Here is a 16,385-nt window from a genome sequence, read left to right on the forward strand (position 1 = left end):
CCTGAGAGGCACGTGGCTAGGGGCGCAGCACTACCGCCACCTCTAAATCTCCTGATATCTAAGGAGGTCCGGAATAAAAAAGAAAAGTCAGAAAAAAGTAGGAAGATAAATAGATATTTGCTTAAATAAAAATACATTAATATTTATTAGGAAATAAATATTTTTTTGAATAAAATCAGTCCAAATCTATAAAGACTCTTTTTCTTAGTTTCTTAGAGGTTAAGTCTAGATTGCTTAGAGGCTAAGTATAATAGGGAATATAATATATAGGGGCATTGGAACTGTTTCAATTTAAGCAAGAATTAGAAACCTCTCCTCTATCACTTCTCTCTCTCACACACATCGTCGTCTCTCTCCCTCCTCTCTGCGCCTACATCCTCTCCCTACCCTAAGCCGACACCGCCGCCTTCACCAGAAGTAGCCGATGCAATAGGGCCTCCGCTCCCACAACCCGCTCCACCACCCCTAACCATCCAGCCCCAAGAAAGGCCGTGAGAGGGTGATTACATCCGGTGGCTACAACGCCCTCAGTGGCACTCCTGTTGACATTGCGGCAGCTCCACAGCCACCAATCGAAAGCAACATCAAGGCAATGTCCTTCAAAGGGTCATGGACAGTGGAAGAGGATAGGTAACAACGTAAAATCAAACTTTTTTTCTTCCCCTTCTTAACATCGGCCTCTTAATTGCATTCTTGATCTAATTGTTTGCTTCTCTATTCCGTAGCATTTTGAGGGATATGGTAATACGTCTTGGTGAAGGAAAGTGGTGCATGATAGCAAAATCTTTACCCGGTCGGATTGGCAAGCAGTGTCGTGAAAGATGGATCAATCATCTGAACCCCAACATCAAGGTCAAATTCCTTTGTTTCTTGTTCCTTAGTTTGCTCACATGTAAGGCGTGCTTGGTTCAGTTTCTCGCTGCGTTTAAACCAGGAACAAGGAAAAAACACCCTAAAATGCGTTGTGTCCATTGTGTGTCCCCGCACCACACTTGCCTACGAAAAGCAATACTTGAACTGTGTGACGCATGATGCAGCCCTGATCTCGTGTTTGCTCAGATGTGTCACGCTATCGTTATATGTAGAAATAACATGGACATAATACATTTAATTTTGGTGGATTACTTGATCTATAGGATATTTAAGGAATTTCCTATGAGCTTTATACATGGACAATGTTGAATGTTTTACCTTATCATTCTAAAGGAGAAAAATTATAAAAAAGGAATAGTTCTGGTGGAGCATGCCTTTTGATTCTGGTAATTGACATGGATAGATATGTATTGAGAAGAGAAAAATGTGTATTGAAAGAAGAGAGAGAGAGGTGTATTGGGAAGTGAGTGTCAAGTATTTTGGGACAAAATTTGAATCCTAAAACATCTTCTATTTTGGGATGAAGTGAGCATATATTCATCAAGTTTATAAATGTTATGCTAAATATTCTTGCATATTGACTTGTCACAGAAAAATGACATATGGACGGAGGAGGAGGATATGTTGCTTATTCGATCTCACAGATCCTATGGAAAGCGTTGGTCAACAATAGCTAGGTACCTCCCAGGCAGGCCAGAGAATGACATCAAGAATCACTGGAACTCAAATAAGCGTAGCCTAAAGTCAAAGCGTCGATTGCAGAAGAAAAAAAGTGAACCAGTGCCACCCGGGCAACTTTCCATCCTGGAGGAGTACATCCGCAGCGTGGAACCGGAATTCCAATCCGCAGCACCACACCCACCAGTTATCGATCCGATGTTACTCCAAACATCGGTGCCCAAGATGGAAATGCACCTCAATGTTGCTAACCATACTACACCAATGCACCACCAGCCTAGGGCAATCAATCTCAACAATTCACTGCTACCAGACCTGAACATCAGCAGTGATCCACAGGAGACACACTATATGGGCTATCCTATGTACCCTCCCCTGTCAGCGCCGCAGTTGCAGCTGGTTACCGAAGAGCCCAAATATGCCAGCTTCCCGTTTGCGGAACCTCTCACGACGTTGAACAAAGAGCATACAACTGTTCCATCCTACTACATTGGTGAATCCTGCAACAACATTGGTGCAAATGGACACTACAATGAAGTAGGGCCAAGCAACATCGGTGACAATAGTAACCTAGGTGGGGACACCAACACCGTCCTTGAGCTGGCATCAAGGGAATTCATAATGCCCTCTAGTGAAGAGGTGAGTCTTGGCTTAGCCAGGTTCAAGTGAGGCACACAAAGGGCACCGATTGCTTAGCTATTTTATTTAGTTACTTAATGGCAAGAATATCTTGGTGCATGAGTGGCATGTCGAACACTCGTACTTGAATGATTTAGAATTTGCTTTGTGAACTGAGGATGTTATTTTAAGAACCATTGTTGTACAAGACTCTTTTAGGCATCAGCATGAAATTTATGTTCCCCTTTGATTATTGCTTTTCTGGTGTGACACATGCGTCAGATAAGAATTTCGAGCCCAAGCACCTGAGATGCCACATTTTGAGATATGCTTCTTTGTGTCCTCAATTGATGAACTGTGTGCAGTATATATTATCACTTCCCTTTCCTCTCCCACAAGCATATTCTCTTTGGTTCTTAATACCTAGAATGTTTTTGTTATCTATATGTATATCTCTTATTTATCGATCTCACTAATCTATATATCTCACAATACATCTATCTATCTATCTATCTATCTATCTATCTATCTATCTATCTATCTATCTATCTATCTATCTATCTATCTATCTATCTATCTATTTGTCTCTCTCCCTATGCATGTCTATCTCTGTATCTATCTATCTGTCTGTCTATCTATCTATCTATCTATCTATCTATCTATCTATCTATCTTGTCTATCTTTTTGTATCTCTACATGTTTTTGGTCTTTTATAGGTAATTGCGTCAACCCAAAAGGCCAAAACTCATCCAGATGACTAATGAAGATTTGGTAGTGAGAAAAATTAACTTGAACTAGCCTTGTTTAGTTTTCAAAAAAATTTAAGATTCTCCGTCACATCGAATCTTATGGCACATGCATAAAGTATTAAATATAGACGAAAACAAAAACTAATTACACAGTTTACTTGTAATTTGGAAGACGAATCTTTTGAATCTAATTAGTACATGATTGAACAATAATTACCAAATACAAACGGAAATGCTATAATACCCAAAATTCAAATTTTTTGCCAACTAAACAAGGCCTAAGGCCAAAACTGGCTATGTGTACCAACTTGAACTCCTGGTAAATGCTACTAGTGCACCACTCTCCACCACCTATAACACGCATGTCCGGACACGTGTGTTGACCGGAGAAAACTGAAACAGGCCGGGCTGTTCAATGCTTGCATGGGCCGCATGGTATTGCCCGGTGGTGGTTGGGTGAATGACCGCTGGGCCCGACGTAATCTTCGTGGATTAGTCTGGGCGCCACCACCCCATGAGGCCCACGATGAGTCGTCTTCTTCTTCTTCGCCTCTCCGTCCTTTTCAGCAGCACGTCCCGTGCTCGTCGTCAGGCGATGCTCCGGTGTGGTGCTGCCGCCGCCTAAACCGTTTCGGCTGTCGGATGCGTCGTCGCGCACGCCCGCCGCCGGCCGCCGACCGGAAGGCGATGATGGTGGTTGCCGTTGCCACGTGAAGTCAGCCGGTATCTGTATCTCCTCCTGCAATGCACACATCAGAGATCGACACACAGACATGCTAAGCAAGAAGGGACTGTCTGTGTGTGACATGGCCATGATGAAGAAGAAACTAATGGAGAATGCTAGAAAGAACTGCGTCACTAGTTAACCTTCTGGCTATCGACCTTCTTGTGCAGTTGTTGATGCTGTGCTGTGTGGCGCTGCATGTCCAGCCTCCCAAGTCCTATAGAAGATGAAAATGGTATACATTTACAATCAGTATGTACGTACTCAGTTTAAGTAATATTATTAAGACCATCATCATGCTATACGAAACAAGTGAGATATAAAAAGGAAGATCAAGTACAGCACTGAATTCATTACCATAAGCTCTGGTAGCCAGGAGGAGGATGAGAGAGCCAAACACCATGGAGCTCAGCATTGCAAGTGCTAATAAGACTGTGCAATGCGAAGCTGGTTAAAATCTCCAAACGAGAGAGTTTTGCCCAAGACCTGATTGTGGATGCATATATATATATATATATATATATATATATATATATAGGAATGAAGTGAGTTCCCATGATCACATATTCTTTTCCCTGAAGTTGGGTTACAACTTACAAGCCTACAAAGAATGAGATCTTGATGTGAATCTCAAGAAAAGGTGCATTCCACGGCCTTTAAGGGAGGATGTTCCCCTGAAATGTGGCCCTTGTTTTGCTCCGTCACCTTCTTCGTGTCCTCACTCTGAGGCTTAGGTTCCCATCGAGCCTTGGATAATTAGACCACACAATCAGGTTGCATGATGTGTGGACCTAGACATAAATAAAAGGTTATATATGAACAACTTGTGACTGATGGTAATTATAAAGAGGAAGTATCAAGTGGTACAAAGAGTATCTTGAATTCTTGATTGATGAATACATGTCATATTTTTTTAAAAAAAAAACATCATACATCCCCCGGATCCAATCAGAATATGGCCTCCATCTTAAATTCTTAATTATTGGGCTCCCTTAAAAAAGACTCAAGAATTCTTATTGGGCCTGAAGGAGAAAAGCTGGACCTTGTTTATCGGTCCTACTTTCAGCGCTATACCCAAATCGAATTGGAGCATTTCTGTGAGTTGTTTCAGCAGCAATGAAAGCCCAATAAGCTGTATTCTAAGATATTTATGCAGTCATGTAATGTACGTTGTGGATGGAAAACTATTTTAGAAATTTAATTTATAAAGAGGGAAAATGTTTAATGAAACCTAATTTGAGGCCAGGTTAGAAATAATGCTCTCAGAATTTCCCAGGGAGCTCCATAAATACTTTTGCACTATACATTTGTTTTTGTTTGCTTGGAATGGTTTATTAGCGTAATTTTAGTCGGATTCAATCTTCTTCCTAAAAAATGTCCCAGTTTTCAAATTGAAAGAACCTTATTCAAACTAAGTTCTTTAGTAGAAGTTTATCATCCTGAAGACAATGCAGGGGCAGAGCCAGAATTTGAATATAGTGTTGTTCATCTAGACAAAAACAATCATGTATGAAGAAATACATACACGGCAAGAGTATACATAACAACTAAATAAACATTTATGTTATAGTATGAAAGAAAACTGAAAACTAAAAAAATATTATTAAATATTACAGAGAAAATGGGGACAATATAATTAGCAGATCTCTAACGTTGACCCAACAACCAGATTCTTAGAACAAAAAAGAATTATGAAAATAATATGATCAAAAGAGATAAAGAATATAATGGGAAGGCTAATCCTAAATAATATATATGTCAATGACGATCAATTTGAGAGAGCAAACAAGCAAATCACTAACTATAATTAGAGAACATATCAGGTGGAAACCATAACCTTCGCGAAAACCTGTGCATACTATGGCAAAAAAGTTATCTAAATTCACCAAAAAAATCACACATGTAGATGATATGATGATACACAACCTTGTGAAATGTCTTGTCCAAACTCAAATTTGTTAATGAGATAAAAAAGTAACTATCTAATCAAATATTATACTGTACGGAGAAACTATCTAGCATCGGCTATTATTTATAGCTGCCTCTTGAAATAGTCGCATTTTCAGAGACAACTGGTATTAAGGAAAAAGTCTACTTAACCCTCTCAACTATTGATAGTTGCCTACTTTATCCTCCACCTATAAAATTAGGTATTCTACTCCTTAAACTATTAAAAACCATCTAAATATCCCCCTGAAGTAGTTTTGAAGGTAGTTTCGCTAACGTGGCATATTCAAAAGTCTATATAACCCCCCAACTTATCAAAGGTTGACTGCATGACCCTTTAACTATAAAACATGATACTATTGTCTCTAAAGCATCAAATAATGTTCAAATGATTGTTATGTAAGGCCGTTTGGACATCACACCCCCACCACACTTGCCTAAGCACACATGCTTTCACATAGTCCTCCTATTGGGTTGCCTCCCTATCTGAACTCTTTCTAGGTTCATGCTACTGTCTAATGAGCACAACATTATTTCCTACTCCACCTCATGCACTCCTCGATGAATTGAGCACATGTATTACGCTTGCGCCCTTGTAATCCGGCTCGTTCCACATCCTCACCTCTTCTCGATTTCTCCTCCTATGCCTACCTAAAAAGTTGAACGACGAGTGGATGGAGGGTGTCGGAGGGGTTGAACGACGACAATGTGGACATAACATGCTTCAGCTCAATGCTATCAACGAGTGGTGGAAGGTGAAGCAGGAGACAAGATGTCACATGTTGCAACTTGGATGATGGTTCAACCTAGAAAGAGTAGGGAGGTGGAGCCAACAAATGGCATGCGTGGAAGCTAGCATGTGTGTTTAGACTAGTGTGGCAGGATACGTGGTCTAAACGACCCTAAAGACCATCTCACGAGTCATTTGAAGATTACTGCATGCTTTACAGGCTATACTATCATGTTTTATAGTTAAGGGGTCATGCAGTCAACACTTAATATGTTAGGTGGTTATGTAGACTTTTGAGTATGCCATGTCAGAAAAACCACATTCAAAACCGCCTCAAGGGGTTATTTAGACAGTTTGCAATAGTTTGAGGGGTAAAATACTTGGTTTTATAGGTGAGGGGGTGAAGTAGACTACTACCAATATTTAAGGGGTTAAGTAGACTTTTCCTCTTGTATTAATAACAGCCTCTCTATAGCTAGACTAATTAAACTAGCTAATTAAACCAATGCGGGCTAAGGTGTTTAGCTATTTATGTCTAAAACAACTAATAGCGGAGCTAAATCGGGCTATACTGACATACAACGGCTAAATTGTACATGAACACAAATAGCGGTATCCTATCTCAAAAGGCTATAACGGGCTATAGCAGCAGCTGTAGCGGGAGATATAAAACTATGAATTAAACTATTAAATAGTTAATCCAGGAATGCATTGTAGGGGACATATAATGTTGGACGTGCTTGGCCCCTCAGCCTGCCTTTCCCCCGGCCGCCACTGATGGATTCAGCGTGGTCACGATCACGACTCACGCAGTCAAGCGTGCAGTGGCAGGAGAATTGTGTATTTTAGTCCACAGCACATGCATGGGAAACCTAGCTAGAGACGACGTGCAGTCCGGTCCGGATTGTTTGAGGATCTGTCGTTAATATGATAGGTTTGCTGCATCTCTTGACTGACACTGACTTCACTTTAACCAGCAATTGCTAGTCTTTTTTTGAACGAGACCTCCACCTTAATTAATTAAGTTGACTGACTTCATTTTAACCAGCAATTGCTAGTCTTTTTCAACGAGACTTTTCTACATTAAATATCTTTCTGTCACCCAAAATATTCTTCCTTGCACCGCATAAAAAGAGAACGTCCCAACAAAAGTAATGAAAAGTAAAAGTATTAGAATTCCTCGACGAAGGATACAAGGTAACTTGCAGGTGATTCTTTTCTTTGTTGTCTTCGTTGTGCTATCTTTAAACCTCGGTAGGTAATGGACATTCGAAGGTCTTTCATGTACTCTTATTTTTTTCCATCTTTTGTATTAACCTTTGTTTTTCTTGAGATATATATGACACTCGTTTAAGTGTCTTTATCAAAAATGAACTTTTAGATATCATCAGGATATATAAAACCTCTAAGTTCCTGTAGAATTTATAGGAATTACCATGGCCAGCTCAAAGATAGAGAAGGGGTTGCCGCTTCAAGCCCTTCGAATTAAACTAAGAGGCCCTCCTAGTAGGTAGTATGTGTGCTATGCACTAGTACAGCACGCGTCTGTAATAATTGATGCAGCTACAGATGCGTTTTACTAACGCTCATCTATAGCATTAGCACACATACGCATTTTACCAACACATGTCTAGTAAGCGTTTATTACATACATGTGTTCACCTCGTTGGACCGGCGACTTACTATAGACGTGCGTCTGTAGGTGACATGTAGACGCGCTTTAATGGCGTCTGTAGGTGACGTGGTGGATATGTGGCTTTTTTACATAGTGCTAGCTAACGCTTGGCATGGCTAAAAAACCAGAAGGTAACACCAACACTGTTACCACCGTGAGTCCTTTCTTTTATGCTACCTGCCTTTTGAGTTCAAGTGGTAGCTGTAACTGGATTCTTGCTTCTCTCTTATATGATATAGCAGTGCTCCTGCTGATTATTCAAAAAAAAAAACCACCACAACTGGACGAATTGACATGTTGTGACAATTGGCCTCCTTTGTGTATACACACATGGATTGTAATTCCCTACAATTCTACTTGTTTGGTTGTACTCATATCCACCTCAATCTATGTGTATTATAGTGAATTGAAGTATAGTTAAGAGGTTGTTTGGAAGCGTTCCAAGGAGCAGATTCTCTGGCCCCTCCTTAGCAAAACTACACACGGATTAGAGGGGAGCAGAGTAGTAGACAAGAATCACTTCTCCATTAACATTGAGAGGTGGGAGTTAAAAAGATCTACTCCTCACTACTCTATATTCAATCTCCACAAGAATCATTGCTTCCCATATCGTGCTCTCTTCCACCATAATCATGTGAATCACTTCACCAAAGAATCAAGGAGCAGAAATACAGAATCTAGGATAGAAGCCTTGCCAAACAAGCCATAATTTCTCATCCTAATCCACCCCAATGACTTGTTCGGTTAATCTCCAACCCGGTTGGAGGAGATCAGGGGCATTTAATGCCCGGCACTATAAATCAAAATCTCCCTCAAATCTCTCGTACTGGAAATTCACCAAACAAACCTACATGTGAATTGAGGTAGATATGACTATACGAGTGCAACTGAATCTTCCTCAAATTCCATGCTCTGACTCAGCGATCTGCTAAGAGATTACTATGTCCACACAAGCTATGGCCAAGGAGTGACAAGGTCTTGCAAACGATAGGTTGCCAGACCAGACGCCGGTCCACATATAAGGATGATGCACCATAATTAAGGTAAAGACAGATCACTTGTGCCGTTTAGGCCAGTCTTCAGTGGGGGTTCACCAGGATGTCATGCACATTTATTAGAGCGCTATGTCAGCAAAACTGCACTTTTTGCATGAAACGAAGAGAAGAGAGAAGGAAGTAGTTTCACCATGGTGAAACCCCGCAGGCGTTGTTTCCCACGCGGTGAAACCGGATGAAATCCCCACTGAGGGCCAAATCGTTTCACCATCTTGCATGTGATCCAATCATTTTGCAGCAATTAAATGCTTTGCTTAGCCTTGGAAACAACAAAGTGAAATGCTTCATTGCTGGGGTTATTTCATAGATGGTTTCATTTCAATCTTGATGACGTGCTGGCATATGAAACCGTGCAGTGACACTATCCATTGAGACTGGCCTTAGGCCCTATAATTACACGGCTGGAACGTTTAAACCATTAAAAAACATGGCTCAAACAAAGTCTGAGTTAATGTGATTAAATGAGCCAGATGGCCATTTAATTCACCTTTAGTCAACATTAGTCAATAGGAGGATTATATATAGTGCCACATTAGCATCCAACTAATTATCACCGTAAGTGTATGAGGCAGAGTGGGATTGAATTTTCTTACAAAAAATATTTGATAGAATTCTTATTTTTACATGCATAAATATGTATACTTTATAGAATGTTTGAGTTTAACATACTTAAATATGTATATTTTGGTACTATACAAAACCGTTTAGGTTGTTTAACTCCATTTAAACACCATCTTAATGCTAAACAAAGAGTGACGATGTTTAGTATAATATTGGGTACAATCCTTACAGTTATATAAGAATTGATCTAAATTTTGATTTGTTTTTTTGATATCGTGCAAGATACGTATATCATTAAGCAGGAGCTAATTTGTGATTTGTGTGAATTGTCTAATTGATTTGTTATCCTTTGGCCTGAAGACTAATCCTCAATCTAGTGTGTTCAGTCTCATTGTCATTACAAGTTGTGATTGTAAAGCTTTGTGCCAGAGTCCACAACACGTGCAAGGACTTCCATAAAATAAAACACATGCTTGGAACATTGATTGATGAAAACAAAATCCACAAATGTGGGGCTGTCGATTTGTCAGGCTCATTGACCTCCACTGACAAAACACTACTTGGCAGCTATACATACCTATTGGTAGTTTGGTGGGAAAAAAAGTATCACTACGACGTCACACGTCATCTCCGTGTGGGGGTATCAGGAATTTGGTTTTAACACAAATAGCTAAAATGTATCGTGATAAGAAAGCACATTAAGTGTAGAATTTACCAAAAACAGAGCAAAGTAAATTATTAATAAGGTCTTACAAACATCTTGAAAGTTTTAGTCTAAAAATTTGACTATTCGCACATGGCTAATAGTTCGAGGAAGAATATATATGAGGATGTTTGGTTGCTAGCCATACTTTGGCGCATTTCACCTAAGTCAAGTTTAACCAAGTTAGCTCCTCAAAAGAAAAAAAGTTTAGCCGAGTTGGCAGGTATTTGGTGAGCAACTAAACTAAGATTTCATTTAGGATCTACATAAAGTAAAAAAGTGTGACAAGATTACTTTAGCACATTTCATCTTAGTCAAGTTTAACCAAGTTGGCCCCTCAAAAAGAAAAAAAGTTTAACCAAGTTAGTAAGTATTTGGTGAGCAACTAAACTTAGATTTCTTTTAGGCTCTACATAGAGTAAATAAGTGTGGCAAGATTCTATTAGACGTGACAAAATATCGCTTCATATTTTCTACCCATATTTTTTATGTCCCACCATACTTGCCTAAGGAGAAAAGGAGACCTAATCTCCTAACGTAAGAAGTAGAGACTGCTTGCTCGCATCACGTCGTCTCACTATATCAGATACCACTTAGTGCGAGCAACACTATTTGTCATTGTGTCATCGCCTTTTGTGTGAGAAGGCACAAAGTGGAGTCAGTATATCGATTGTCCATCACAGTTTTGTGCATTGCTTGATATGTACTCCTTTCGCCCTGAAAAAAGAACTATCTTTAACTTTGACCAAATATATATATATATATATATATATATATATATATATATATAACAAATTAATAATATTTATGATACATAATTAATATCATTGATAATCCTTTAAATATATTTTTAAATAAGTTTATTTGTATATACAAATATTGCTAGTGTTTCTATAAATATACTGAAATTTATGAAAGTTTCAACAAACGAGTCATTTTTATTGGACGGAGGGAGCATAGAATGATAAAAGTTCGCGTGCACCGAGCAACACTTGTTGATTTGCCTCTATGAGATCGATCGGACGAGGGTGAAAAAAAATATCAATGGGCAATTTGGGAGTCTTTTTTTTCACTTTTTCTTAACACAAAAACTTGGGCCTCGGGTTAGGGCTTTTTTGTGGTGTCACACTATTTATAGTCGTTTCCTCAAAAAAAAAAACACTACGTATAGTCTAAATGACTCATATCCATTGTGCATGCTGAGTGAATTACAAATAGATCTAAATTATGAAAAAAATCCAACAAAAAAGGATGAGCCAATGCATGGTGTAGGCTCATCCGTTTTTGTTAGAAAGAGAATCACAAATGGGTATAAATTGTTCTCGCCACATCAGGAGTGCACTGATACTACATCCGTTTTTGTTAGTAAAATAAAGTCACAAATGGGTACAAATTGTTCTTGCCACATTAGGAGGAAAAAAAAAGGCACCCAACTTTTCTAGACAAGTACCAAAGGGTGGAAATTTCCTGGTCAACAAAATCGACAGTGCGATTCATTGTTGGGGTAAAAACTTTGCAGGTCCACTTAAAAATTAAACACACTCATAACTCTTGCATGGCCTATAAAATCCTGTGCGCATGCAGCAGATGTAGCCACCAAATAATCTAGCTTCAGACCAGATATCAGCAAGAACACCACCATATCTAAAAGATGGCAGCACTTCAATACAACTGCGATGCCGGACTTGCAAAGGCTCCTACCTTTCACCCAAGCCTGTGGGGTGATTTCTTCCTGACATACCAGCCGCCTACTGCACCTCAGGTAACAGTGTCATTAGAGACTGAAGATAAGGAGCATGCCTGGTTGAATGCTGTGAAAAAAAATGAACTGATACTTTCCTCTTGCAGCATGTGTACATGAAAGAGCGAGCTGAGCTGTTAAAGGAAGAAGTTAGGGAGATTGTAAAGGGGACAAATGAACTACCAAAATTATTGGATCTTATAATCACACTGCAACGGCTTGGACTAGATAACCACTATGAGATAGAGATTGATGAGCACCTGCACTTTATTTACAATTCTAGTTGCGATGTCAAAGATCTGAATTTGGTTTCACTGCGATTTTATCTTCTAAGGAAGAATGGCTATGATGTGTCATCTGGTAAGGCCTTACTGTTAGTATAAATAAAAGATAGTTTGATAGGAAATAATAAAATCCAAAGTAAAACCATATATATGTGCATTAAAAGGCATAATGACTATTAACCATACTATTTATCGTACTTTATTGCATTTTGATGCCCATAATTCAATGATGACTTCGGCAGTTCCTTTTTGGTGGGGATTAGTACAACAAGATAATTAGTTTTGCTCTCAACATGTTGATCTCCATTAATATGCATATGTACAGACACATCATACATGATATGGTTAGCTAGTGTGCACCATCATACACAAATATTGATTTTTAAGTTAAAATCATAAAGGGCAGTCTGATTGTCATTGATTTGTTGGGTTCCATGTGCACACTTTTGGATGTGAAACAATTAACATGACTTATTTGATCAACTTTGCAGATGTATTTCTAAATTTCAAAGACAAGGATGGAAATTTTGCTTCTGATGATATCAGAAGTCTTTTGAGCTTATATAATGCAGCATACCTTAGAACTCATGGCGAGGAAGTACTTGATGAAGCCATTATATTCACTAGAAGACACCTTGAAGCCGCATTGACCTCATTAGAATCCAAATTAGCAGATGAAGTCTCTTTGTCCCTTCAAACGCCTCTCTTCCGGAGGGTTAGAATACTGGAAACAAGGAACTATATCCCTATTTACGAAATGGAGCCCTCACGGAATGAAGCCATGTTAGAGTTTGCAAAACTGAACTTCAACCTCCTTCAAATTCTTTATTGTGAGGAGTTGAAAACAGTCACAGCGTAAGCTAATGCATACTTTGAATTTTAATGCTCTATTATTTAGTCAATTATGCATCAGAAATTTACAATTATACCATTACAGGTGGTGGAAGCAGCTTAATATTGAAACAGATTTAAGTTTTATTCGAGACAGAATAGTTGAAATGCATTTCTGGATGGCAGGAGCATGCTCTGAGCCCAAATATTCTCTTTCACGAGTTATACTCACGAAAATGACAGCCTTTATCACCATACTAGATGATATAATTGATACCCACAGTACAACAGAGGAGGGCAAGCTGCTTGCCAAAGCAATAGACAGGTACAACCAAATGTTTCCCATGAAATAGTTTTTATCTCCTCCATTTTCACAGTAAATCTGAAACACATGAGTAGTTGCCATCTTTTGTATATGTTAAACATTTCTCATGGACATTGTGAGGCCTCCATGTTCAGCATACACCAGCTAACACAGCATGGGCTCCACCATGGTTACTGCAGTTTAAGAAAGAAGTGGATTAGATGGCCTAATTTCTATTAAGTCAGTTAGGAAGTCATATTCAATAATTGGCCTAACTTAGGATCTTTTCTCTTGTATTTTTTTTATTTAGATTGGATCATCATGATCGTAGACACAATAGAACAACTTCAAATGTTCCCAATGTATTGCAAAATGCAGGTGCAGTCAAGACGCGAATGAAGTACTTCCAGACTACATGAAGCACTTCTACATGTTTTTATTGAAGACATTTGATTCTTGTGAGGATGAGCTAGGACCAAACAAAAGATATCGGGTGTTTTATCTCAAAGAAATGGCAAGTATTGACTAGCCAACAAATTACTTAGCAAACACATGCATTTAATTGAATATCCACAATTACTTCGACCGTTCAAATCATCATTCAGATTTCTGTGATCAAAATTCAGTTAATTAATTGTGCATGGAGAATTCCAAACTTTTGTGACAGGCATGCACAAGCAAAACAACATGAACTGAAAATCTTTGTTGCAAAACTGTCTTCGAGAAATCGCTAGGGCTTTGCACTGATATTACTATATAATATGTTCCACAAATTTATATGTTGCAGTTAAAGATATTAGTCCGAGGATACTCTCAGGAGATAGAATGGCGTGATGAACATTATGTTCCTGAAACAATTGACAAACATCTAGAAATTTCAAGAGTAACTGTTGGAGCTTTTCAACTGGCATGCTCTTCATTTGTTGGGATGGGTGATATCATAACAAAGGAAGTTCTCGATTGGCTTTTGACATATCCAGAACTTCTCAAGTGTTTCACAACGTTTGTACGACTATCCAATGATATTACATCAACAGAGGTCTTTCTCTATCTTGACACATCTTTATGTATATTTTACACCTTATAGTACCACCAAATATAATCTTGTAACCAAATTCCACATGATATAAGTAGATATTTTAGTAAGTATTGGTTTAACAGTACCAAACTAATGAAACACATGATCACAAAGGTATTTTTTTAATGCAAACATGGTTGCAAAGCTCACTTAGTCGGTCTACTTACCTTTTCACTATAAAATGTTGCAGCGCGAGCAAACTGGAGGGCATCATGCTTCAACTGTCCAATGTTATATGTTGCAGCATAGCACAACGATGCATGATGCATGTGAGAAGATAAAAGGTCTAATTGAAGATTCATGGAAGGATATGATGCAACTCTACCTTACACCAACAGAACAGTCGAAGGTTGTGGCACAGACAGTTGTTGACTTTGCAAGGACTGGTGATTACATGTACAAGAAAACTGATGCATTTACTTTTTCCCATACGATCAAAGATATGATAGCATTGCTGTATGTGGAGCCAATATTGTTCTAAACTGCAGAGGCCAGACAAGACCCATTTACCAGCTATCATACTTCAGAATGTAGTGTTTAATTACTTTCATCAGTATATAGAATAACTTGGTGACTGCTAGACTTGTGTTCAGAAATCTTGGCAGTTAAGGTAGTGTAAGAAATGTTGTAATAGGTAAAGTACAAAACACTATCATTAGCCCATTATATAAATGTATTGTGTTACCCTCCCAAATGACATTTGTGCCTTTTTTTCCTTTTTTGCATACATTGTTTTGTTTCAATCTCTCTAAAACTACTGGTGATGCAAAAAAACATGACAATACTAGGTTTGTTAAAATGCTTTTTATGAGCAGGTGTTCATTATCACATTTTGCTGTATATCATCCTCATGAGTCCCAGAAAGGATGTTCATTCTTTTGTTTAGGGAAACAGTTATAATGTACTCCCTCCGTCCACGAAAGAGTCAATTTCTAGAGTTGTCCTAAGTCAAACTTTTTAAACTTTGACCAAATTTCTAGAAAAAAATGCTAAGATTTATAGTATCAAATTAGTATTATTAGATTCATCATAGAATATATTTTCATATAATGTGTATTTTATATTCTAGATGTTGTTACTCTTTTCTATAAAGTTAGTCAAACTTTAAAAAGTTTGACTGACACGGATCCTAGGAATTGATTCTTTCGTGGACGGAGGGAGTAATTGGCCTATTTGAAATTATATTTGAACATAAGTAACTCCCATAGTCTCAGATGCATTGGTTGGGTCAGGAAATAGAACGTAATGGGTGCAAATACAAGACAGTATCAGTATCATAGGTGTGTTTTTCAGGAATCTTTACAAGTAGAGGCAGGGCAATGTGTCCATCATGCTGATGTGGTTCAAGAAACGGTGCATCACTTCTTCAAGAGTGAGTTCTTCAGTAAGGATCGCTCAAATCAAATTCACAATTTCACATAACTGGGACACATCTGTCCAGGTTTTTGGCTGGCATATCTAGACACAAATAACTGTGTGCGAGATTAAAAGCTAGATTTCCTTGCCAAGTGGTTGACTCTCTGACAAGCTGATGAATCTGCTAACTATGGACGAAAGAGAGAAATTGGCTGGTCACGGTAGCATATCAAGTTTTTTTTAGGAATTATTCTAGTCAACTAAATCTTTCAATACAAAATTTCAAAATCAAATAATATGATTTCAATATATTACTACACAAAGTCGATCTCAGTCTACTACAGCTGTCCTCAACAATAGTTCCACGAAGGTCAGAACCGCATGTTCTCCACAACTGAATTCTATGGGTGCTTCCTAATCAAAGTAAACAGATTCGTAGGGTTGCTCGGATCACAAAGAAGCTCAGACGACAGCAGGA

At 38.5% G+C, this 16,385-nt stretch overlaps 3 protein-coding genes and 1 long non-coding RNA gene across 4 annotated transcripts; 3 read left to right on the forward strand and 1 right to left on the reverse strand.

Annotated features, from left to right (window-relative positions):
• Positions 225–852, forward strand: LOC8069657. Its single transcript, XR_002455496.1, has 2 exons — positions 225–630; positions 726–852. It is a non-coding gene; the product is annotated as an uncharacterized LOC8069657 (long non-coding RNA).
• Positions 1,269–2,343, forward strand: LOC110429526 (transcription factor MYB35-like). The gene is made up of 2 exons (XM_021465544.1): positions 1,269–1,280; positions 1,465–2,343. Exons 1-2 carry the CDS (start codon positions 1,269–1,271, stop codon positions 2,218–2,220), a joined length of 768 nt encoding a protein of 255 aa, XP_021321219.1. The 3' UTR covers positions 2,221–2,343.
• Positions 3,224–4,128, reverse strand: LOC110436875. Its single transcript, XM_021464514.1, has 3 exons — positions 4,000–4,128; positions 3,786–3,859; positions 3,224–3,657 (listed from the first exon to the last, which is right to left on the reverse strand). Exons 1-3 carry the CDS (start codon positions 4,055–4,057, stop codon positions 3,331–3,333), a joined length of 459 nt encoding a protein of 152 aa, XP_021320189.1. The 5' UTR covers positions 4,058–4,128; the 3' UTR covers positions 3,224–3,330.
• On the forward strand, positions 11,661–15,414 carry LOC8069658 (zingiberene synthase). The gene is made up of 7 exons (XM_021464534.1): positions 11,661–12,075; positions 12,162–12,414; positions 12,830–13,193; positions 13,276–13,494; positions 13,852–13,987; positions 14,261–14,512; positions 14,742–15,414. Exons 1-7 carry the CDS (start codon positions 11,965–11,967, stop codon positions 15,030–15,032), a joined length of 1,626 nt encoding a protein of 541 aa, XP_021320209.1. The 5' UTR covers positions 11,661–11,964; the 3' UTR covers positions 15,033–15,414.

This window comes from Sorghum bicolor, chromosome 7, assembly GCF_000003195.3.
Source record: "Sorghum bicolor cultivar BTx623 chromosome 7, Sorghum_bicolor_NCBIv3, whole genome shotgun sequence".
In the NCBI taxonomy this organism is placed as follows: domain Eukaryota; kingdom Viridiplantae; phylum Streptophyta; class Magnoliopsida; order Poales; family Poaceae; genus Sorghum; species Sorghum bicolor.

Bases quoted from the DNA above. Each gene is read 5' to 3' on its own strand.
- LOC110436875 (XM_021464514.1), bottom strand. From the start codon at position 4,057: ATGCTGAGCTCCATGGTGTTTGGCTCTCTCATCCTCCTCCTGGCTACC. The intron at 3,860-3,999 runs GTAATGAATTCA...CATCTTCTATAG, and splicing joins CCTGGCTACCAGAGCTTATG to GACTTGGGAGGCTGGACATG. The intron at 3,658-3,785 runs GTTAACTAGTGA...TGTGCATTGCAG, and splicing joins AGAAGGTCGATAGCCAGAAG to GAGGAGATACAGATACCGGC.
- LOC8069658 (XM_021464534.1), top strand. From the start codon at position 11,965: ATGGCAGCACTTCAATACAACTGCGATGCCGGACTTGCAAAGGCTCCT. The intron at 12,076-12,161 runs GTAACAGTGTCA...TTCCTCTTGCAG, and splicing joins AGCCGCCTACTGCACCTCAG to CATGTGTACATGAAAGAGCG. The intron at 14,513-14,741 runs GTCTTTCTCTAT...AAAATGTTGCAG, and splicing joins ATGATATTACATCAACAGAG to CGCGAGCAAACTGGAGGGCA.